We start from the raw sequence: 25,718 nt of genomic DNA, 5'->3' as shown, positions 1-25,718 counted from the left end.
GCGCATGCTCCCAGAGCCGCACCCCTGCGCGCCTCTAAATTTAAAGGGGAAGATGGTTTTTTCTGGTGAAAAAGGTTCTGTCTCCTGTCCCTTGGAAGGGACGCCCATGCAGTATGTAGGAAAGGGGACGGGACATAAGAGTATCATGGAGCCCACCTTTGCACGATCCGTGGGGAAACAGGATTGCTTAAACGTGAATTGCACTGCACATGCATCCACACATTCTTTTAGCTTCTTGGGGTTTCCATTATGTTTGCTTCCATGCAAAACCTCAAGTGGTAAATCTGGGGGTGGATGAGCTTTGTGTACCATTTGTCTCAAGGCAGTATTTTCATTTTTAAGTGTCTGCACCTCTACTTATCAAGGCCTGTACTGCGGCAACCAATTGTTGCATTTGGTCAATATGAGAATGTGGGCTTCGCCTACTATAAAGTAGAGCGCGCACTGACCTTATCAGAGGTGGCATTGGATGTGAAGTAAACAAAAACTTCCCTTGGAATATCCGACCCCTGGCTTAAGAACAGGGAATTGTGTACCCCTAGGTAAACCCTCAGTAGAGAAAATCCCTTTGCTGCAGCAGTTGTCGCTGCATGGCAAGATGTGGCGTGCAGGGCCAGGAAGAACAGCAGCGTGAAGAAGAGTCAGACAAGAGGAGAGCCAAAACTTGCTGGTAGTTGGAGATGGGTTAATAGTAGACTGCGAATTGCGAGGTAAAGTACTGAGCGGAACAGGAAACCCAAATACAAGAAAGCTGCTGAGGTAAGAGAGCCAGGATGAGGGGAGCTTTATAGAGGTACAGAAGAGAAACAGCACCAGTACTTCAAGAAAAGTGATGTGCAGCGCTTACCATCCTGATTGCCTTTATCGAGGTATCAGTAGCAGCGGTAGAGCGAGGAACGCCGGGCACCATGTTGGAATGAGCAGTGTGTGTAACACACTGTGAGGCAACAACTGGGTGCCATCTTGGATTCACTAATGAGGCACAGAATGTGATTCGCACCACAATGTCCACGAAGGAAATTGGTTCCTGTCATTGACACAGTTAAGTATAGGTTTTGGCTTGATTGCCAAAGCAGATCAGAGCGATTTTTTAAAGTTAACAACAAATTGAAATCGCCTCCACCTATCAGCTAGTATCAGCTACTAAAGTCAGACTTTAGGTTAGTGTTGTGGAGTCTACACATATTCCATTTGGATATATGTCAACCTCACCCACAGGGTTTTATTTCCTTTGTTTTATTTACTATTCAAGACCATTACAATCCAATTGCTTGTCTGATAACATCCCTAACCCAAGCATTGCACATTCTTGAGACATCTGGCAATCCAACATGAGTCTTGAATTTGCGCAATACTGTTTTTTTCTCTACATCCAAGGTCAAGTATTTCTTTTTCTTTTGAGTTGATGCTGTAATCATTTAACATTAAATAAGTTACCCTCTGGGTAGACCAAGTGCTGGAAAAAAAAAATGTCTTTAGCCCCTTTCGCTTTTACGACATGCTATATAAATTGTGTCATCGTAGAAGGCATTTTCACCACCAGCTCCCAACCTTACAATCTGCTTCCCCACCTCAAAGTAGTGTAGATGTCATGCCATAACCTTTAGGACCTTTAGATGTTTGTGAGCCTGGCATGCCAACATTCCTAGAGAAAATAAATATTGAGTGTTACAGCAGAATGACAGCAATAACATTCAATAGAAAGGAACATGCAAACAGGGAGAAACTCTAGCTGGGCGAACACGTGTTCACCTTCCTATTATCATGGGCCATAGTGCTGAAAAAGTGGCTAGAAACATGTTAAAGGCTAAGCTCCCATGACATGGCCCCTTTTTCCAATACCGAATGATAGCCATTTGTGTGATGAACCATGAGAAGAAAATGCAGGCCTACAAGTAATAGAACGCAAAGTTATGGGAGCTAAAGTAGGAACGTCCTTAGCATGTCCCACTGCCATGGGTCAACTCAAAATGTCTACCAACTCTCTCCTCAGTTATACATTTGAGATAAAAAGTCTCACTTTCAGTCACTGCTTGACAAGTATGCATCTTGTTTAATGCACATAAAATGTGCAGTCCCAAAATGAAACGCAAACATGTGTATGGTTTTCCTAGACAGAGCTCTAGCTTTGAGATTCTAATAGGGGCATCCCAGTTGTAATGACCAAAAAAAAGAAAGAAATAGACAACACAGCTAATATATGCAAACCGCATCGACTGGTAAAGATTGGATCAGGGTCCAGACACAGCCCCCTTGTTTCTACGACAGGTGAAAGATGCAAGGTTTGATTTAAAAATGGAAACATCTTTCACCTAGTGCAGCGCACAGGGTGCCCCTGCGACAGAATGATGATAATGCACCTGTGCGGTGGGCGGCACAGGACAGCCTCGCGCTCTGTGGCGAGGCATGTACTTCCTCAAGGAGCATTTTCGTTTACACCACCAGTGAAAGTCAGCGCATCATGACGAGAGGGACTGCACCGCAACCTCCATGTATTCGTCTTAGAGGACCCACAGCGTAGGTGACCAGTACTGTCCATCAGGTGAGATGTCCGGGAGCCTTTTATTTTTAGGTTCAGAATGTTTTGGCTATTATGCAACATGCTGAATTTTATATTTCATATTATGAGTGTACAAAAGTGAAACGGAATGGTTCAATTAAAAAGATATTTGGCCTTGTGAATTTAACAAAACTAAATAACAAATGCTGCATAATTTGAAGTTTTTTGTAGACCTATTTACTATGCAATTAAGGGGTCTGCAAAGGGGGCGCTCATGCAACTATCCATATGCAATAGAGTTACAGTAGCTATAAAAAGTATTCTATGACAAGACAAGAGGATTGCATTATGCTTTACTTTATTTTATTACTGCCAATAGCTTTTCAACTTAAACTTTTAAAACATAACATTTGTGCTTTTTTATTTCCAACATGAAAAATTCGCCAATTTAGGTTTAAAAAGTTCCCAAAAAATATCTTCCATCTTTAGTCCACTTAAACTAAAAGTCCCATAAAACCTATGGAGTTCAGTAGTCTTGACCTCCTCTCCTGCACCTATCTGCTCTCAGGTCAGCCTATAAGAATCCCCTGCCTCAGGTCCTTTCCTCTTTCTTTTTTTGCTGCCAGATGATGAGTACCTGAAACAAGTGGGGAGGCGTCCTGCCACTTACTTTAGGCCCATTTACCTATATGGTAAAGGCTGAATTTCTTTGCATGCTAGTTATGACAGAGGTTATATTATTTAGCTGACTGTCATAGGTTTTCTAAAAAGATGAGCAAGAGATAGACCCTTATGGAAATGCATCATAGCATACTTTTATTATTCTGCTAGTGCTAGAAGGTACACAACATATTTTATGCTTATAACGTTTTTTTCAAAAATATATATTGAAGATGCTATTTCATAATATGCATCTTAAATCAGAATACATTCAATTTGTTTTACAAATGCATTGAAAAAAAGGAGTGAACAAATATGATTGTGACAAACATTTAACAAATGCACTAAAAAAGTGTAACAAATGTGATATACAGAATCACCATTAATATTGTTTGTTCGTGTCTTGAATAGAACATATATACAAGACTGTATGGTGTTTGTAGGCTCTATAGGAGACAGGGACCTAGTCGTTGGTCAACGTCAGGAATCAAATCGGGTGATGAGACGGGACTCTGGGAGTGTAGCCCTCAAAGTTATGTGGCCCCGTGACGTTTCGGCAATAAGCCTTCTTCTTGGGCCTCGACTTGGTCTCCCCTGTGTGTGGAGAAAAGGAGGGAAAAAAATAAAAAAGGATTCTAAGTAAAATTCAAGGGCAGACTTACTACAGAGTACATCTAAATAGAAAGATGAATCTGAGGGTTGTTTGACCTGCATGCATTAAAAAATTAATCAGGACCAATATAGGTACAACAATGGAGTTGTCCTGGTGCTTGCTGGACACTAAGATACTAACCTGAAAAAAAGGGTTCAGGGTTCTAAAGGTGGCTTCACGGAGATGGAGACGCGGATTATTGTTCGACTCTCCAACATCAGGAATCTGGTAGTTCGGGAGTTGTACGTGGATTTTTTTGGGGTACTACAAATACTGGAAGGGACAAAAGGAGACAGAAAAAGTGTCTCTCAGTCATGTGTAGAGATTTTAACATACACTGGCTACTGTTGAAATAAGTAAGCAGAGTAACCATGCAGTACCTGGGGTATCTTGGTGTGAGGCCCGCAGAAACTGTTGTGCTGAATTCTACGGGAATGTAGTCCTCTAAACACGATGCCTTGGTATTAGATAACTGGATTTTAAAGGGCGGTCACACATCCGGTCACAGGGTGCTGTGGACAGCTGTGGGCCGTTCTTTTGATTTATTGGATTACCCTGTTAAGAAAATAGAGTAGAATAGGACGGCAACTGATTAGTGGAGGTGGCGAAGTACAAGAAAGCCACACGTGCGGTGAAAGCGCACGTTTGTTGCACAGCCCGTGTGTTCTAGTTGTTGGTGAGGATCAGCTAGTTGGGTTAGGAACATAGGGTCAGAATTTAACGTTCCTGATCTCCACATGTTCTAACTGCCATGGGTCTCTCACCTGTGGTCTATGGCGCTGTGATGTATCATCTGGCCGGGGGGCTGCTACGATTGCGGCGGCTCGCGTGGCTGCATACAAAAGGTGAGAAGCTGTGACTCTGTCTATACAGTGCGCTTGCGCAGGGAACCTCTGTTTTAGTCTCTGCGCATGCGTACTTAGTGCGGTGTCTATGAGTTGTCATGGCACCCTTAAAGGAACTTGCTACTATACGCTTAGCCGGAACCCCTCTTACCGTCTAAGATTGTATATTTGGAACATGTATGCGGGTAGGTACTAATGAGGGCTGAACATCCTACTTCTAAGATGTTATTATGACGTCTCATGATTCATAGAACGGAGGAAAAAGGCAGGGTAATGGACATGTTTGGAGTGCGAAGCAACAAAAGATAAGAAGTGTTCACAGAGACAGATGCATATGTAATGAGGGATACACGTTAAAGAGTCAAAGGCGTGGTTAGATTGGCTGGTACCACATGTACACGAGGTGACAATAAGAAATAATGTATTCAAAGTAAAGCACAAATTTGGTGGAAACAAAGTCACAACTCATTTAAATAAACATTATTCTTGTAGTCGCATATTATTAATATTTATCAACAAGTGCAAATATGTATCGGGCCCCTGGGTAGTTGTTAGACACTTCGAGATATATGTCAGTACATCTGGTAGCATGAAAAGTTTCTAATACAACAGAAAAAAGCTGTGGAAAACTTTGAATGCTGGAATAAGGTATTAGAGTGCTGCTGTTAGGCCTAGGTAGAACACTAGGTAGGGGAGTATCCCTGTTCAACCATAGGTGGTTGGTATGGCTTCGTTTAAGCCCTTCGTAATGGTTTTAAGTTTGAAGATCCACCACGATTCCTTATAGTTTAGGGCGTTAGAAGCATTGGTGGTATTGACCACCGTATCAGCAACCCACCATAGTATGTCATCTGCACTATGTTGGTATTCCATGTAGTGTGACACTAATGATGCTGAATGAACTCGACATCGAATCCTGGAGCGGTGTTCACCAATTCTCTTGTTGACCTGCCTCTGAGTTTGGCCAACATATCTGAGCCCACAGGGGCATTCGATGATGTATACTACATTAGTAGTTTTGCAATTGGAAAAATGTCTGATCTTCCATTCCTTGTCTTCTATTTGAAATGATGTAGTTTTTTTTGTGAATTTACATACATTACATGTACCACATGGGTGATGGCCCATTAATTCCCTCATATTCCAAAGTTTTGTCCTTTGGGATTTTTTGTTTAACCTGGCATGGGTCAGCATATCCTTCAGGTTTTTGCCTCTCTTAAGGGCCATTCTTGGTGTAGGTGCATTCGGAAGACTCAATTGTACCAGTGGCCAAAATTTCTTAATGATGGATTTAAGTTTAGTGGTATTTGGGCCAAAGGTAGTTATACAGGTCATGAGTTTGTCACTTTCTGTGTCTCGTACTTTGGGAGTGAGTAAAGTTTCGCGGGGAGTATATTGTGCGCGCTTGATGGTATTCCGAATTAATTTTTTGGGGTATCCTCTACTGAGGAGTTTATGTTTCAAAATATTGGCATGTTTTTTATACTGTTCCAATTCTGTGCAGTTCCGCCTGAGCCGTAAAAATTGACCAAATGGTAGATTATTTCTCAGGTTCCAGGGATGGTTACTTCTGTAGTGCAACAGAGTATTTCTCTCTGTTTCTTTCCTGTAGAGTGAGCATATCAGTTTTTCTTCTTTGACACTGATTTCTAAATCAAGGAAGTTAATCGTCTGGTTGCTTTTACAGAGTGTAAATTTGATGTCTTCTGTTCTTTGGTTCAACCAGTGTAGGAAATTTTCAACCGGAGTATCAATGTCTTGCCATATAAAGATAATATCATCTATATAGCGATACCAATGCATAATCTTATCTCTGAATGGGTTATGAAAATTTAGAATGTGTTGTTGTTCGTATTCTGACAAGAAGATCACGGCCAGACTGGGGGCAAAGGCTGCTCCCATCGCGGTACCGCTGACCTGTAGATAGAAGTTGTCATCAAAAGAAAAGAAGTTGTTTGTAAGAGCCAGTTCTAACAGTTCAACTATAAAGTTAGCTGGAACTCGCTTTTGTCTCATATGGTGTATAAGATGCTGATGGATACATTCTAGAGCTGCATCTTGAGGGATGCTCGTATATAGACTGGCGATGTCCATAGTCACCAGGAGGTCCCTTGTTGGATTGAATGTCAGGTCTTCAAAGAAATCGATCGTTGCCATTGTATCCCTTAAATAAGTTGGGGTTTCTTGGCTCAAGGGTTTCAAGAAGTAATCCACAAATTTGCATAATGGTTCGAGGATGGACCCACATCCTGAAATGATGGGTCTGCCTGGTGGGTTTTGCTGATTTTTATGTATTTTCGGTAGGGCGTAGAACGCCGGTGTTCTTCCCTCTGAGGTATTGAGAAAAATGTCCTCTTTTTCTGAAATCCATCCGCGTTCAAATGCAAGTTTTGTGGCTTCTTGTATTTTGGTCTTAATTTCTTTAGTAGGGTCTTTTCTAAGCTTTTTATAGTTAGTGGTCACGTCCAAAAGGTTGTAGACCATCTCTTTATACTGAGCAAGGCTCTGCACTACTATCCCACCTCCTTTGTCAGCCATTTTGATGATGATTTGGTTATTCGAGGAGAGTTGCTTGAGTGCTATATGCTCATCCTTAGATAGGTTTGGTCTTCCTGTGGTGGTTAGGTCCTGTAATTTGGAAATCTCCTTTCTAACACATTTCTCAAAAGTAATGATATGGGGCGCAACCTCATTTTCTCTTGGGGTGAAGTTGGAAGGTACTCGCAATCCCGAGTCTTCGTCTTGTGCAGATAGTTCCTTATCTTGAAAGAATACTTTCCTTCTTATGGTTCTGAAGAAAGTTGATATTTCTTGATCTAGTTGGAACCAGTTCGTTCTGGTAGATGGAACAAATGAAAGTCCTTTAGTAAGGACCTGTATTTCTGCTTTGGATAGTGTAGTCCCTGAGAGATTAAAGATGGGTATATCTTCTAAGGTCTCTGTTTGTTGCGGCGCCCTCTGGGTGGTTGGCTCCATTGTGAGTAGTTGAAAGGGTAATAAGGCATGGGCATTGGCATTTGTGGCAGAGGGCCCCAGTATCGACCTCTGGGGCCCCCTCTTCCTAAAAAAGGAACCTGAGGAGGTAGAGGTTGGAGATACCCTCCTTGTGGACGTCTGCCTGTTGCTTGCGGTTGATCATCTGATGACCCTGAGCTTGAAGTGTCCGAAAAAGAGACCCATTTCCGCCCACCTCTTCTGGGTCCAGTTTGGTTGGCTGCTCTTTCTTTTTCTTTCCTATCTTTATAATCTGCTGATAGATAGGGATAGATGTTTTCTATTTTAAAATTCTGGATGTCCTTGGCCAGTTTCTTATGCTTTTTTTCTAGTGTCTGTGCCATAAATTGATCAAAAGTGGTATTGATGATGAGTACCTCACATTATATTTCTCTCAAGATATGTGTGGGGACTGAGAGTTTATATTTGGTAAAATCATTGATAGCATGTAGACAGCGCGAGTATGCGTTCCTTAGAAGGGTAGCTAAATACATTTTCAGTGCACGTGTCACTTAGTATGCGTTACCTTAGAAGGGTTCGCTAAATACATTTCCAGTGCGTGTGTCACCGCGGAGTTGAGCCGCGTATTCTGTGTGGGCACCGAGCCCGAGGAAGTCTCCGGATCAGGCGAGTTATTTAGCAGCGTGTAGAGGAGGCGGAGCCAGCGCCGCGAGCGAACGCGCCCGCTTCAGGCACCCGGCCCCGCTCCTCATAGTTCGGAGCCGCGCAGGCGAACACGGCAGGCGGCGGGACCCATGGGAGCAGGAGGTGCTAATTCCCCCCAGCATCCCCTGGGAGCTCTTCGGCCCGCGCGCGCATTATTTCATTGTGTTAGCGCAGAGTGAAGAAGGAGCATCTTAGTACCATTACAAAAAAAAATGTATAACAAAACCGGAGCGAAAAGGGGATACTTACACATTATGTTGAGCAGCAGCTAAATGCCTGTCAGAGGACAGAAAAGATAAGAGACTCAACTGTTTCCCCTTGCTGACAGCCTAGAAGTTGGCCTGGCCACCACCAGAATGGCACACTGCAAAAACCCCGGTGTGACTCCTTCCACTTCACCAGAATGGTCAGAGGAGGAATGGGAATAGGGTCCTTACCAGCAGGACACAGACCTCTCGCACAGCTTTAAGATGGTACTAGGAGATTCCTTGTCAAAAGCAGTCTCACAGGGAGTACAGCCTATTACACAAAGGCTAGACATGTTAGAGGCTATAATTCATGAACAGCAAGTGCAGCTTGCCAAGAAGAGGAGGGCAGAACACCCAGAGAAAGAGCCATCAGCCAGACACCCCACAGAAGGGGTTGAACCTAGTAGCGGAAAGCAGCTCAGAAGAGTAAACACTCTTTGACGACCCCCCCCGCCCGAGCACTTTGGATAGGGAGGATACTGCTCCCCAAGGAATAAGCGACCCTGTCGCTAGGCTAAAGAGAGCCTTCCTAGAAAAGAAACAATGCCAGGACAGACCCCCTATCCCAGGGGTGGACAATTCAGGGGACAATGAGGAGGGCTATAGGCCCGACGAGGAAGGAGGTGAATAGACTAGTTGTCACGCCGAAAAGGAAATTGATCCTCAAGAGGGAGATTATACATCAGATATGTTCGACCCAGAGGCGATCAGACACCCAAAATCTTCAGAGTGGGTTCCGTCGCCCAGAGTGGCCGCCTATATGGCGCAACACATACAGAAACCTCTAGACAGAGAAGTAAGATCACGTATGCGTTCAGAGTGCCAAAGGCCAGAGTTGCCAGGGAAGCTAGCAGAGACACCTGAGCTAGACCCCAAGATGGTCACCTTTGTGACGAAGACAGCAAGAGATATACGTAAAGGTGTGGACCGCGCCTGGCGAGGATGCCAAGATAAGCTCCTCGACATTGCGGATCCATTAGCAAAAATAATGGACCTGGCGGAGAAGGCAAAAGACACTGGAACGCCACTAGACACCTCTGCCCTAGCCAACTGGGCTCAAAGAGCGGTCTGCCTTATGGGCAATGTGAACTGTGCACTTTCCTCTGAGAGAAGAAGAGGAGTGCTTCTAAAGATTGACGACAAATTAAGCGACTTAGCATTTTATGAAGCAGGAGAAGGCGCCAAAGGTCTGCTATTCGGCGAAGCATTCGCCAAGGAAATGTCACAGTTTGTGGGCACTTATTCAGCTCTGGAGAGAGCACAAAGTTCAATTAAGAAGATCTTTCCCGGTCGAGTTTTTTCCGGGACCGGACGTTACAGGGGTCGTACGACTGGTCGGTTCAACTACCATCGCAGACCGCAAGGGCCGCAAGCCCAGTACTGGGAAGGCAAACAAGACACCACCTTTCCGACCAGATCCAGGTTCCCCAAGGACCGTAGAGGAAGAGGTTCTCATCGTCAACCCAATGCCTCAGGAGGTGAGTGCAGTGAGCTTGAAAGTAGGAGGGCGAATCTTTCAGTTCCTTAGCGCATGGCAGGCGTTATTGCGCGATGCAACTAGACTTTGTAGGGGACCCAGTCCAGAGCACAGAACCCTATCCCATTCGAGTTTCAAGAGAGGAAGCAGCGTTGTTACACAACGAATTGCTCAAATTGGTAGACAAGAACGCTATACAAAGAGACGTTCAGGGAGGACTACGGTTCCTCAGCAACATGTTCCTCGTACACAGAGGGGACAAAGTACGACCTGCGATATATTTGAAAAACCTGAACGAATGGGTCGTGTACAACCACTTCAAGATGGAAGGAATCCATCTAATCCGAGATCTCCTCCGAGCAGGAGACAGGTTGGCACGGCTGGATCTAAAAGACGCCTACTTTACAATCCCGATAGCGCAGGAGTTTTGAAGATACCTGCGATTTCGGTGGAGAGGCGAGACATGGTGTTTCACATGTCTTCCATTCGGGCTGGCGTCAGCACCTTGGGTTTTTACCAAACTAATGAGGCGCGTTGCAACGGCCATAAGGGAAAGGGGGATTTGCATGATTATTTACCTGCACGACATACTGGTCCTAGGTTCAGACAAAACGTCTCTTTCAAGAACGTGCAGTGGATCTTCACGCTCTTGTCATCTCTAGGATTCTTGGTGAATTTAGACAAATCCCAGCTAGTACCTGTCCAAAAGATAGAATTCCTAGGTTTCAATATAGATACAATCAAAGCGACCCTCGCGCTCCCTCAGCACAAGGTGAGAACGATAAAGAAAGCTCAGGATAGTGATAGCGAGGAAGACCAACTCCCTACAGCTCTCGCAAGAGTTGTATGTCTACTAGCAGCCTCGATTCAGGCGATATTTCCAGGCCCGCTCCATTATAGAGCGCTAGAAAGGCTCAAAATAAGACATTTGCAAGGAGGACTCGGTTATCACCAGTTATTGACGCTAGATCAAGAAGCACTCTCGGAATTACACTGGTGGCTTCACAACATGGAAGCTTGGAATGGCCGAGCAATCTTTGGGGACTCCCCGGACATCATTGTAGAATCAGATGCGAGCAGATCTGGGTGGAGAGCCCGGTGCGAGAACATGGAGACAGGAGAGAAGTGGTCAGAGCAGGAACTCCAGCTCCACAAACTGTCTCCAGCTATTAGGAGGTTCTTTCGCAGTCCGCGCCTTTACGAAGGACGAAGTTAAATGTTGCGTGCTGCTCAAGATGGAAAATATTTCGGCAGTGCGATATATAAACAAACTAGGGGGAACAAGATCAAAGATGCTAGCAGAGTTAGTGAAAGGCTTCTGGCATTATTGCCTAGAGAATCACATTGCAGTCACAGCAGAATACCTGCCGGGGACTCTCAACGGAGTGGCGGACTGGAACTCACGTTATCTTGTAGATTTCAGCGATTGGAAACTGCACCCGAGAGTGTTCAAGAGATTACAAGATCTCTGGGGTCCCTTTCACATAGATCTGTTTGCGTCCAGACTGAACAAACAGACATATTTCAGTTGGAGGATAGACCCGGGTGCAGCTGGCATGGACACCTTTCTCCAGCCATGGAACGGAGCGATGCACTATGCCTTCCCTCCATTTCTCATGATAACAAGGACACTAGCGAAAGTATGCAGGAAAAGGGCGCACATAGTATTAGTGCTCCCCATCTGGAAATCTCAGCATTGGTTTCCAGTAGCGATGGAACTTTCTACGTATTTTCCGAGGACAGTGTCTCATCAGCCGGACCTTCTGCTCGGCCCAGCCGTACAAGTACACCCATTGATAACGGTTGGCACTTTGCGACTGATGGCCTGCAAGGTTTCAGGAGAAAGTGGGAGTTGCCAGGCATTTCGCAACTCGCTGCAGACTGCATCAGAGATTCCTGGGCGCCTTCCACCATTAGGAGCTATAAAGCTGCATGGAATGGTTGGGCCCAATGGTGCTCAGCACACAGTTTGGATCCCGTTTCTGCCCCTGTAGTACAAGTTTTAAACTTTCTAGCAATGAAATTTCAAGAAGGCAGCGTCATCAGAAAAATAGGAGTGCTTAGGTCAGCGATATCAGCAGGTCATAACCAAGTTGAGGGAAACGCTATCGGTGCGGCGAGCACCCCACAGTACTACGACTTTTAAGGGGCATGAAATTGAGAAAACCTTCTGGGGCCGAAATATACAATGTCATGGGATGTTAGAGAAGTCTTCCAACTTTTCATGAGATGGCCAGATAATGGGGATCTTTCCCGGTCACAATCATCAGGCAAGCTACCAATGCTATTGTGTCTCACAGTGTGCTGAAGAGTATCCGATGTCAAAGCGCTAGAAATTGACAGGAAGATATTCTATCCAGAAGGAGTTGCTTTTACCATAGCCAAACGAATGAAAACAGACTCTCGAGTTATCTAGTACCCATATTTCGCCGAAAATAAGAAATTGTGTGGCCCAGTGTATCAAAGATTACGAGATCGCCACGGTGCAGTTGAGACCACAAGGCACGACAGTTGCTAATAGCGCGTAGGAAGACTTATCATGCAGTAGCATCAGCGACAATTGCTAGATGAGTGCGCGAAGTTATGCATTGGGCAGGGATAGACTTGTCCCAGTTTGGCGTGCATTCAGCTAGGGGCGCGATGGCGTCTAGAGAGCTTACATAGCAGGGGTTCCACTTCAAGATATAATGAAAGCAGCATATTGGTCCTCCGAGTTGACCTTTAAGACATTTTATTTCAAGCCTGTGTCTGATAACGAATAGAGTGGTGGCAAGCTTTGAACAAGTATATTGCGAGCCTCCTGTCTTGTCATAGAATAAAGATTGCCCACGCTTACAGCTCAGGAAAGTCTTCATTCTATTAAAGACAAGGAGGCGAGCATTATATCCCACCCAGATGATGACGAAAGATGAACTTATGTGGTAGCTGTTGACTGTTCAGCTTTGTCTTGATACCCACCCTCAAATAATTTTCTCTGTTTTTCGTAGGAGGTGGCCAGAAAGCAGCTTGATCGCAATCAGTGAAGATCAACTTGAGATCACATTCCATGCGCCCATGGGTTCCGGATATTTACAGTTCAAAGACACTTCACAGTTACATTAGTGGTCTTGTTGGCTGACCATGAGACTGTTCGAGTTATTACAGTTCTGGAAGAAAGAAGAAGAAAGAGGAAAGAACCTGAGGCAGGGGATTCTTATAGGCTGACCCGAGAGCAGATTGGTGCAGGAGAGGAGGTCAAGACTACTGAACTCCATAGGTTTTATGGGACTTTTAGTTTAAGTGGACTAAAGATGGAAGATATTTTTTGGGAACTTTTTAAACCTAAATTGGCGAATTTTTCATGTTGGAAATAAAAAAAAGCACAAATGTTATGTTTTAAAAGTTCAAGTTGAAAAGCTATTGGCAGTATAAAAAGTAAGTAAAGCATAATGCTCGCCTCCTTGTCTTTAATAGACTTTCCTGAGCTGTAAGTGTCATTATTCTACTGCAGGAATTAGTGCAATGGATGTCCACAATAAAAGCATTATGCTATGGTTATAAATCAGAGGGTTTGCAAGTGGAAGGCGTTGATGGATTGAACACAGCAGTAATTGTAATTGGTTATTTATAACGCACTTAATACCCTGAGGTTTCTAAGCGCAGACCCAGGGATCGAACCTGTGTTGCTCTGCATCGTCTTGCTTCCAAGGCGAGTACAGTGCCCCTGAGGTATCCTCCCAAGACCACAATGACAAATACTGCCAGACGTGTTCATGCTCAATCAAAAGTCATCAGGTGGATCACATGAAAGCCCTGATACAAAGCCCCTAGAAACATCCACTGCAACATGCAGTACGAAAAGGCACTTCCACATTAAAATGCTATTTTTCCCTGGCAACACGATTTCTCCTGTAACAACGCTTTGACAAAACCATGGTTACAGAAGAAAGACAATGTGGGCTTCAGAACTGAGAATATCTGGTTGGCATAGCAACTGGCAATGCTATGGCATGAAACTGCCAAATCACTAAAAAAAATTTCTAAACTCCTCCACTGTACTACCCAATGAGAAGTTCCTCGACACGATTTGCTCCAATCAGCAGTTTTGTAAGAAGTCGGGCAGGTGCTGGCCTGTTCATGTCCCAGCTGTGCAGTGATATCATATTGGGCTATGCCAAGTCCTTTTAGGCTATTTTTGTAGTACTTTAGACTGCAGATCCGTTTTTTGCTCTCCTGAGGCTTCCTTTCTACAAGCATGCCAACTCTCTACCCTTGCCCCCACTATCTCTACCCCCAACCCCTTATGTGTGTTGGTTGGGTTTCTTTTGACGAGTCCCCCCTAGGCTGATTTGTTCTTCATATTTTTTGCCCCAACCAACTACCATCACCCAACTGTGCCACCCCCACCCTCTCTACCTCCATCCACTCACCCACTCTACAGCCCCACACTCTCTACCCAAAGCCATCCTGGCCCCACTCTCTACCTATACCCACCTCATACAAACCCCCACTTCCTCTACCGGCACCCACCCTTCCCATCCACCATACTCCCCTCTCTCTACCCCCACACATCCAGCCTATTCCCACTCTGTCTACCCCCTCCCATTGGGCTCTACAAACACCACACACTATACCCACTCATCTTCCCTCTCACCCTTTCTCACTCATATTTCCTCTTGCTCATTAATCATCGATGGCACCCTCTCTCAATCACTTCCTCCCTTGCTCCATTCTACTTCTCATTCTCTTTCACAACCGCACCACTTATCACACCCGCCTTTGTAACTTTGTACTCTCCTCCTTGCTCCCTGGTGCTCGTAAATGCACCAAGCAAAGAACAGCAGTAAAAGCCCAAAACAATGGCTTTGCCAATGCGAGTCTGTTCCTGATGTTGAAGGTCATTGATGCAGCCAAACCCTGACAGGAAACATCATATAAAAAAGTTATATACAACACAATCTTCTACATAAAGTGAATGACCGCATGCTCGCAATGTTAAGTAGTTCTCCCCATCTCTCTGAGCTTGTCTGATTTCCTTCAGGCTGGAAAGACTGTCAATCTCTCCTATCTGCACAAAGGGCCTTTTGAAACATGTACATTTCAGAGTGCAGCAAGCCGCCTTCAACTCCTGCCTAGCAACGTCCGGCGCAGCATGCTTTTATAGCAGGACTTATTTCCATCCTGTTCGTTTTTCATTTGCAGAAACAGCTCTGAAAATGCTGCTAATTTTAAAGCAAGCAATGGTAACCAATTTGAATCAAAACATTTGAGTATGTCAGCTCTCGGGCGTTCAAGGTTTTGGTCACTGTGTATTAATTACCTAATTCTTCCTCCATCGTACATCCTGTGTTCCGGGATTTGGAGACGCCAAGCACTCTGTTAAACAAGATGGAAAAGGCACTCCCCCAAACACCTGGGGGTGGGGGAGGAGAAAGCAAACGATAAAAAAAAAAATCTTGAAATGATGCCACATAGGGTCAGTGAAATTTACTTTGAAGGTAATATTTGGTTATACAGTAAATATAACATTTATTGCAACTAAGCTAAACATGAACGCAAAACTAATATAACCTTAATGTTTATTTTTAAAAAAACATGCAAATTAAAACAAAAAGAAAAACTTTGCTGTCAATAGTAGTACAGTTTAGAGCAGACAAGGGTTGCAAATTGGTGCTTGTTCGAAGACCTCCCCATCCCCCCTCCCCCATCTCCCTACCCTGGGTAAAGGTAGGTAGGTGCAAAACAAGGGGTGCTCGGAAGAGCTTGAAAGTATCCCTTTTCACTCCTTAAGTCCTTAATATAAAATAAATAAATGAATAGCACATTTCTAAAAACACAACAGGTATATGGATACATTTAGGGATCTTTAATCCTTTAAACATGTATTTTTACTGCTGACAAACGTTCACTCTAAAATAGGTTACATTTCAGACCCCAGATTTAAAGTGGGGATGTAAAATGTTAAGGGGGGGGGGGGGGTTCCTGGGAGGCGTCCACGTCCGGATTCCCCATGTAACTTAGGGTGAGACCTAAAGTTACTTAACATATGCAAATAACAAGGGGGGTCCTGGGAGGCCCTCTGCTAGACATTAGACCTGGTTATGAGAGCCTTACCCAGAGTCTTCAGCTCACTATCTTTCACAGAGGAGAAATATCCAAAGAGATCAGTCTTTGTCCTGCCCTGGGGCAGTCCAGCGCCGAAATGCTAGGCAATTCTCCTCTGAAGAAGAGTTAATCATTTAAATGGTTTACTGCCATGTGCAGTGTGCACGTTAATATTTAGCAGTAAATCGATAAAGAAATGTCGGTAATCTGATTTCATCATTTAATGTGCACATTACAAGTGGCTTAATGCCAGCAAATGTGTAGAAAAAGCGTAGCAAAAATGGATTGCAGTTGCAGATCATTCTAAAGTAGGGATACTACACTTTAGACCTAGGAACTTAGTTCTTACACATTAGAAAGAAACTGGAATGCTTTTTTTGAGGTACTAATGACATTTGACAAAGAACATACATAGAGCAAGATGATGGTGAGTGAATCTTTGAATTGTTCCATTGTTTACCTATGTAGTTATTAGTTTACAGGCATTTTATTTGCATAATACTGAAATCCTTCATTTGTAGTTCTTTTAAAACATTCCAACCCAATCAGTTTTACACAGTGCACATCACAGGAAGCAAAGGCCACATAGACCGAATCGTTTGAAAGAATACATATTTTGGGAAATAGGTTCAAATCCGAGTTTGATTTTAAGCATATCAGAAATGACATGGATTTCAAAAAAGTGGAATGAAGGAAATGGGGGGTGGCACAGCGCCACCAATCCAACATCCTGAGATACCTCAAACTGCCTGCTGATGGGTGGGTAGGTAATTTGTATTTATTCATTTAGTAATTTATAAAGCACTTCGGCAAAATCCCGAACACAAAGTCAGTACAAATTGACATGAATAATTAACACAAATAGTAAACATAAGAACCGAAAGAGAAAAACCAAGACACATTTTAGTCCAAATCATCTTCAGAGCCTAAGGTTACAGAACCCTGGTATAGAATATTTTGTGGGCGTTTTTATTTTTATCTATCTCATAATCCAGGATGTATATAACACTTGTGGGGTTTGCACTCTAGACAATGCTACACAGCTCACTTTGTCCAAACTCAACCCTTGAGATGTATGATTAGTTGCAGCATAAGTACCCTAGCCTTGTCAAGAGGGAGTAAGAGCCCCTCTTTGCAAGGGTTCAGAAAAGATGAGAAGGATCCAGAGCCAGTCATACCCTTGAGGTGGATTGTGGCAGCATAGGAGGCTCAACTTCCTGTCGCCCCGTGCCAAACATTTTCTGTGCAGACCACTCTGTACGAATACCATGCCTCAACACATTGCTCACAAGTCTTTTCGTCTGTTGTAGAAACATTGTGCCTGAATGAGAAGACCAGAGAGCCAGCAGAACGATCAATGGGAGAACGAGGGGGGCTTCCAGGTGACCCTACTGCACAGCAGATACGCTGAGAGAATGGTTACCGACACGAAAGCAAGTTCTTAAGTCTTGGAGAGCTGCCGAACCTCACAAAAAAGCATGCGCAACACCCAGAAGGCTCCCTAGACCACTGGGGAACAAAAAAGGGAGAAGGAAGCACCCTACATAGAAAGACGTAACTGGTGACTGCATGGAATAGGGTCCAGAAATAAGGAAATGAGCATTGGCCTTTCAAAGCCACCAGTCTCAGTACTCAGCAAGTCTGTGCTGAGAAAGTGGGCAGGGTTTAACACCACTGCGTATTACTTTTTTGTAAAACATACATATCTTGGGTTGGAAAGGTAGTGCCAGATTGGCCAAGGAGAGTGGACCAATCCTGGAAGAGGATGTGGCATGCAAGCAGGAGACCGCAAGCATGAAGTGTGGGTTTATCTGATGAGGTCAGAAGTAAAGAAAGACCAACAGACCCAGCAGGAGGAAGGAGGGAGCGGGGGAGTGAGGACGTGATTTCTTGAACAGGTGAGGTAATAGCGTGAGACTGGTTCTGCAGTTTGAGTGTTCGAGAGGAGACTGTATAGGATAGCTAGTGTAAGGAGTGGCTGTGAAGCAAATGTTAAGAGTGAATGAAGGGTGTTTGGGTAGTGGTTTGGAGTTGAGATTATGAATGTAGAGGCGAGAGCAGTAGTGTGGAGGTGGGAGTAGTAGTGTGAAGGAGTAGAAGTACTGGCATAGAGGGAGGAGTGTTGGGGTGGAAGAGAGAGTATTGGAAGGAGGAATAACATCAGAGTGGACACGATACCTAGGAGGAGTGAGAACATCCAAGAGACAGAAGAGTGGTGGAAGGAGTGAGACCGCAGAGATCGGATGAAAGGTTTATGGAGGGAGTGGCTAAAGTGGGCATGTTAGAATCTTAGTGTGTACGTGAGGCACCATCCCACATCCCAGTAAATTGCTAACAATTTACTAGAGTAGTGACAGCGCGGAGGTCCCTGAGGGAGTTTAGTCAGCCAGATTTTAGACTACCATCTTTTGCATAAGTGAGCTCTTTACACAGCAGGGGTCAACTTTCAGTAGCACATACCTTGGGTTTAAGGATGCCTAGGCTAGTGAGGAGGTTTGTTACAAGACGAGAAAGAGAAAGGTAGAGACAACATTGTGGCACATCAAAACATCATTAAAGAACCTCAAACTGTCTTAGGAGCTGGAGTGATTCTTGTGCCATCTGTGTCAGCATGATGAAAAACATAGCAAACAAGTCACAGTACTATTTCTATGCTTCTGCTGACCTCACTCGCATGGTGTTGGCCTGGGTAAGAACTGCACCTGGGCTTGCAATGGAGCATTCATGATCTCATAACATGTCCACCCAGCCCTACAGACGGGTGACACCAAACACTTACTTCCCAAAAACAGGCAAATAATTCATACAAAAATTGATCTGGAAAAATAAACAAGTAAAAACCTAGAACTCAGCTGACATACAGGAGCCGTACCCTTGCTTCCACCAACAGTGCAACAATTATGGCTGGGTTAGTGGTCCCAGAAGAGCAGCGCCAAAGGAAGGAGCTCTAATGTTGTTACTGCCTGGTCTAAAGGGAACTTTAAGGTAACAATGCATCTTTTTATTTGCATGATGTACTAGGTTCACAGAACTATAAATTACAAATGTAGAAAAAAATATCTAAAACTTAAAATAAAATGTAATTGTATTTAAAAAAAATGCCTGTATTGGGACCGGGAGTGACATATTTTACTGGCTAAAAAATAATTTCACTCGAGGCTTCAATAAAAAAAAATAGTGAGTTAAAGACTCCGACTTTGGAGCGTCCTTTGGAAACCCATCCCCACCAATGCCTTTTTGGACCTGAATGCATCATCACAGTAGTGCATCAGCCTGAAGAGAAGTGAACAACTCAAGGTTCTTCATGGTGTTGGCTATGGTGCTGGCTATTTCCTTACAGAAATCCAGCAAAATCCAACAAAAGCCAGTCAATTAGGGATTTTCCTCGAAAGGGTCTGCCATGTATTACCACATAGTGTCAAAACGCACCCATGGAAAGACGATCATCCAGTATCAAGACAAGCAAGTACTGGGCAGCTTTATTGTGCTGTTGTTGTGCTGTTGTCAAAGGGGTACATTTCTTAGGACCTTCTCCGAGTTCACTGCAGAGTAATATGGGCGTTGATGTTAGTAAACAGTCTTACATCACCTCAGGCTCCCCCCCCCCATGGAAACCTCAAAGTGCACAGTATCTGCTGCCTCTCAATTAGTCACCATCTTTCCCTTGGCTCTCTCCACTTCAGCTCTGCTATTCAATCTCCTGCTTGTACAATATCGCTCTTGCAACTTCCTCTATCACACCCCACATACACCACTTTCCCTCACCTTACTCAGTCCACTCTCCCTCACCCAAGACCATATTCATTTTTTTTGCAATCAGGCCCAGCACATGCTCCACAGGTTCTGCCCTATGATCTAGGACATCAACAATGAAAGGTGGGTTCCTCACATGACGATTTGGACAGAGGATATGGAAGACTTTGAGGATGTCCTATTCACTGACGAGACTACATTTGTCCTGGAAAGATTCAACAGGATAGCATTCAGGAGCCAAGGACACTTTCCAAGTAAGCCCACCCTAAGCATCCAATCAGAGTACATGCCTCGAGTGGCATGTCCAACAAGAGCCACTCGAGCACATAATGGACACAGTCTTCTTTAAAGAGATCATGAATATGAAGGGTGTTTTGATGGATTTTCAAAATAAGCGCTGGGGGGATGATTTTGAGAAGCCACCCTATTATGGTGACCAGGGAAGACAGAAGTTAGCCAAACACAATTGAGGTAAGTTAGCAGAGCTGCATGGTTGTGTCTCATGAAGGGAGTCAGAGGTCTGGGGCTACTATGAGTCCACCCAACAAAACACCAATAATTCAAATTAGGCAGGGAAGTATAAACATATACAAAAGTTCATTAGGCCTTTGAAATACACACTAAGCAAGTAAAACTTAGTCAAATATTGTCACACAAACCCTTATAAAATATATATGGGATACATTACTTACCGTAATCGTATTTCTGGTGCTTGCATCTGCTTAGATTCACATGCTCTGCATAGTCTGACCTAGTGAAAGTCACGGAGTATTACAAGATTTGTTTTCGAAACTCGAAAACGGACGTCGACGGGGCGTGTTTAGTAATACTAACCCTAGTGTGACGTGTACTGTACCCATGGTCCTTCACGCATCGAGGTCCCTCAGATTGTCGGTTTCTCACATGAGGTTGCATGAAGTGTATCGCGAGTACAGATGTGATAAAGCAGAAGCAGTGATAACCCAGAAAACATCCATGCGCCTTCTACTTCAGTAGTGAGGGAAGGGTGGGCGCATGTGAATCTAAGCAGATACAAGCTCCAAAAAATACAATTATGGTAAGTAATGTATCCCTTCTGGAGCTTGTCCATCTGCTTAGATCACATGCTCTGCATAGATTAGCAAGCAGTATTTGGAGAAGGAGGTGGGAAGTTAGAAGGTACAGGGCAAAGAGATGTTTAAGGACCGCTTGTCCCACCTGTGAATCTGCTTCAGAGTGTGTGTCAATGCAGTAATGCTGTGTGAACGTATATGGATGGAACTCCATGTAGCAGCCTTCTGCCGAGCACCGTCATTCCTGCCAGTGAATTGAGAAGCACAGCCCACCCTAGCCAGTTGGGAACCGTGGTGTGGATGAGCTAACCTGCAGAGGATCAGATTTGAGGGACATCTTGCCTTGCTTGTTTCAAGATGGCCGGCCCGTTCCAGATACGTTGGCGGCAGAGTGGGAGCCCCTTGAGCTGAGGTGGAGCCGGCGGAGGCCCAGGAGATGGATCACCCCACCTTACATAGCTGCCAGCACTCCTCGTGTCCCGGGGGTCAAGGAGACCAGCGCTCGGCTGAGAACCAGGCACGGGACCCAGCAGAGGGTCAAGCAGAGAGGGCTTCCCTCCGCACGAGGGCTGCACCGGTGTGAAGCAGACCCGACGCATGCAAACAAATATTAAATAATTTTTAAAAAAACACTGGCCTATCGGAGGAGCACGTTGCAGAGCGGTTGCCCTGGTACAGCCCCCTTTGTTCAGTGCCCGGAGTGTGTGGGAACGAGCCCAAAGCGGAGGCACAGGAGGGGCCCCCGTGGTGGATGGTCAGTGAGCATATGGGACTACAAAGGTGCCAAGACCTGGCACAGTGGGAGTAGCTCACGATGTTAGGAGGAACCCCGGCCCCTTTGAAGGTGAAACATCAACAGGGGCAGCGGACCCCTGATGAGATCTGTACTCTGGGGCCTGTGGAGGCTGTTGGGGTGAGGATCACTGACCCCCGCTGGCATTGGGAGGAGGCCTTTGATATGCCTCAGGCCCGGGGGCCCGGAGTCGGGGTGCCCGCGCTTTCCCTCCACTGAGGGCTGGCTGGGCTCTGGGTCAGCAGTTTTACAGTGAGGATATGCCCTCCCCCTCCTATTGAGTCATCGGGCCGGTGAGGGCGGGGGACATCTTGGGCAGTTGTGCACATCAAAGGTGAGGAGCGGGCCTGGGAGGAGGATCAAGTCCCCAACTTAAGACTTAGACTGGTACATCAGCTGGGGAGAGCGGGACACGAGGAGCCTCTGGCCCGGTATCCAGGGCTCAAGTCGAGGGTACACACTGGGGGACGGAGTCCACCCACTTTATTCAGAGGGTGGACTCAGTCCCCCCCCAGGCTAAAATGAGAAAAATTGAATGTCCTCTTTGAATTTATGAATTAAAGTCGACATCAGGGATCAAACCACAGTCGTCGGGTTTGTAGGCCTGACACATCACCACTGCACTATATAACCTGATGAAAAATAAAATAAAGGTGAAATGTCCCATTTCGGTACTGCAAGTCCCAGTGCAAACATTTGTATTGGTTCTTGAAGTAAAAAACATGCATACCTTTTAACATTTTCAAAAACACTATTAAAAGAAAATATCCTCTCTTAGTTTTGTTCGTGTGTTGGTTTTATGAAAGGCAAATGCCATTCGTCCTGCGCAATTTGCTTGGTTATGCAAAGCCAATTTAATGAAATGTGCAGATTTTGCCTAATTATGCTAATTTCTGGTGATGTCACATCCCATTGCATTTGTTGATGAGTCCCTGCACTTTAATTTTTAGGACTTGACCCCTGCCAGGTATCCGTCTGAAGCGCAGTGTAACCAGGAGCCAAGCAGTTAAGGAGTCCAGCATAGGGAATAGGGACGGCCCCATGCACGAAGGGGTGTAATATTGATATAGTGAAGAGGGACTGCCCTGGGCCCTGAGAGGTGAAACAATAACATTACCGGGGCTCTGTTGTGGCCGAAAACCACGGGGGTAAGGCCCCGCAACTTGTGACACAAAACCAGTGGTTCTGATCAGTGAGTGGCGCCACCGGTACCAGACATTCGGTACAGGGCTCAGCGTATTGCTCCCACCTGCAGAACATGGTGAATAGCTGAAAGGCGCAGGGCCTGGGGTTGGGGCAACAAGGGCCGGATCAACATAGGTTGGGGCAACAGTGAGTCGCAGACCCCCCCGCCACCTGACCATACGGTCTGCCCAGTGGACCCTGGAAGCACCAACTTGAGACCCACAAGGGCCCCTGGTACATACAGGGCCCGGGGAGGTATCCACTGCTGGTGAGCACTTGGCCCTAGCTGCTGGGTCAGATTGCAAATTAGGTGGCATATGCAAGAAGAGGAGAAGGGGGAAGGGCACGGGTCAGACCAGACGTCGTCTTGCCACACCCGGCCATACTTGAAGGCCACCAAAGGCGGGCATCGCCACCGAGGTGGCGGGCACAGGGGTTAAGTTACCTACAACGTTTCAAGAGAGATCCAGAGAGGGATTTATGTGAGATTGTGAGCAAGAAGGACATCATGGCAGAAGCAGGCAGCACCTGGTTCTCAATAGAGAAGACCTGAGGGAGATCTTTCAAGAAATCAAGGCGATTAGGTGAGATATTCAGGCATCTATATGCGATCTCACTGGAAGGGTGGACAAGCTTGAGGATAAAATGGAAGGAATGGAAAACCACCATTTGCAGGTCGATCTCAGACATGAAATATGAGGCGGACCTAGAGTCTAGAGAACAAGACACATTGCTAAAACTGGACTATCTTAAACACAGAGAACGTCGAAACAACCTGCACATTCTTGGAATCACCGAACAGAGGGGAAAGACAGCTGTAGACGTGGGGAGAAAAGATTCAAGGGCTGATCAATTCCATTTTTGCAGAGGATGGAGGGAAAGAGGTCCAACTGGAGAGAGCGCACAGGTGTGGAGGAGGTTGGGGCTCGAGGTTGATGGTGGTCTGCTTCCTAAAATACAGGGAGAAGATGGAGGTCCTTGATAAAGCCAAACGCTTGGGCAGCATCCAATTTGAGGGGGATACAGTTAGTGCTACAGTATTTGTCAAGCCTTACCCCCGACCAGGCGCAGAGATTGCCACCCTCTGACCCAATGGCTCACGGAGAAGGGTATTAGATATCGCTGCTCCTTTCTCTTTGCCCTGACCTTCAAAATGAGAGGTTGACTATTGGATTACGAGCAGCCAGAAGGCGCAACAGGACCTACATTTCTTGAAGGAGGAAACTTCCAGGGAAAGTCCCACTGGAGAGATTGGGTGAAACAGCAAGGGATTCGAGTCACAAGGGGTTTTGAAGTGCTAAGAGAAGAATGCCTGGGGGCAGGAAATACAAGAATCTCAATACTCCCCTGGCGGTGAAATAGGACCAGACCTCCAGCTGATAGCCATGGACAGATGTGTTAACAGGCCAAGAGCGGCCATTTAGGGTTAAGAGCAGACTGGGGGGAACAGCAATCAATTGAGAGATGGTGTGTGAAGCACGGTCTACCCCCGAGGGCTCGTCCCAAGGTGGGCATTTCAAAAGGTGGAACGGGATCCAGAGGGGAGGGAGACCCAGAGAGGGGTTTAGGGGACAAGAAGGGGAAGGGGGGAAAACCACGACAGGAGGGGAGAGCTTGGGCTGGGTGGGCGGCCCACAGCAGAGCCTACTGCGAGTGATTGCATGGGGAGGCATACAAGCTCAAGGAGAGTCCAGGGGGGGGGGGGGTAAAAGGAGGAGAGGAAGGGGGCTGACAGTCCAGGGAAGTTTATTCACAAGGTATCCTTGGGTTCAACAGTGGTCAGATGTGATTAACGCTCGGAATGGCACACATTGACGCCAGGACTCGGGTCGAGGCACTTAGGATGGGGACCCTGAGCGTTAAGGGTCTGAACTTGCCCACAAATCGATTATTACTCGACATTCTGATGGTGCAGGAAACAAGGTTGGTACGAGGTGATGAAAGGCGCATTCCTGGGGCACAGGTAGGGCAGATATTTTGGGCATCAGGCACCAATAAGAAAGTAGGTGTGGGCATCCTTATCAGTCAGAGGATCCGGGTGGGGGACCCACGGATCTGGAAGAGAGCAGACGGGAGGGCACTAGTGGTTTCAGGGACGATAGAGGGAGTCCAAGTGACCCTTGCCACAATATACAGTCCGAACACGGGACAGTCCGAATTTTTGATAGAGGTTATGAGTGAGATACTCACCCGAACGGTGGGACTCCTCCTCTTATGGGGGACTTCAATATGTAGGCCAATCGATCCAGGGTCCACAGCGATGTTACAGGTCATGGGGTGGGTTGTGGATACACCAGCAGAAGGGAGCCTCCTTGGGTACATCACCGCTCAGGGATTGGTGGATATATGGAATTACACCAATCCACAAGGGTTTACACCTTTTACTCCCCTGTCCATGGGTCTAGGACGCGGATTGATTACTGGTTCGTGCACTATCAATATGCCGGGAGGGTAGCCACCAATTTGATTATCCACGCAAGTTGGTCGGACCATGACATGGTAAAAGTAGGGCTAGTGCTGACCGGCCTCAGGGCCAGAGACTCACTATGGCGCTGCAATGATATGTTGCTAAAGGATGTGGTCTTTAATGAATAAATGTGGGGGGGCCATAGAGGAATACTTTACCATCAATGATACAGGGGAGGTGTACTTGGGGACGGTCTGGGAGGCTGCTAAAGCCACCTGGAGAGGTCTCATGATAAGGGAGGATGCCGCTAAGAAGAGGGTTCGGACCCTCCAGATTGAAAGGCTACCAGGGGAGATATGTGGGCTGGAAGCCAGAAAAACGGGGGGTGGAGAGAAGGACAAA

General features: G+C 45.7%; 1 protein-coding gene across 1 annotated transcript in view; it reads right to left on the bottom strand.

The window, feature by feature from the left end:
- The window catches only part of PLA2G4A (phospholipase A2 group IVA), a 2,090,704-nt gene that overhangs the window by 589,185 nt on the left and 1,475,801 nt on the right, over positions 1-25,718 (bottom strand). Inside the window, exon 13 of the mRNA XM_069641387.1 lies at positions 15,342-15,434. Coding sequence (XP_069497488.1) covers positions 15,342-15,434 — 93 coding nt within the window. The remainder of the gene's footprint in view (positions 1-15,341; positions 15,435-25,718) is intronic.

This window comes from Ambystoma mexicanum, chromosome 1q, assembly GCF_040938575.1.
Source record: "Ambystoma mexicanum isolate Mex_15411 chromosome 1q, UKY_AmexF1_1, whole genome shotgun sequence".
In the NCBI taxonomy this organism is placed as follows: domain Eukaryota; kingdom Metazoa; phylum Chordata; class Amphibia; order Caudata; family Ambystomatidae; genus Ambystoma; species Ambystoma mexicanum.
Note: the sequence above shows the minus strand (reverse complement) of the source record. Positions and strands in the feature narration are given on the sequence as shown.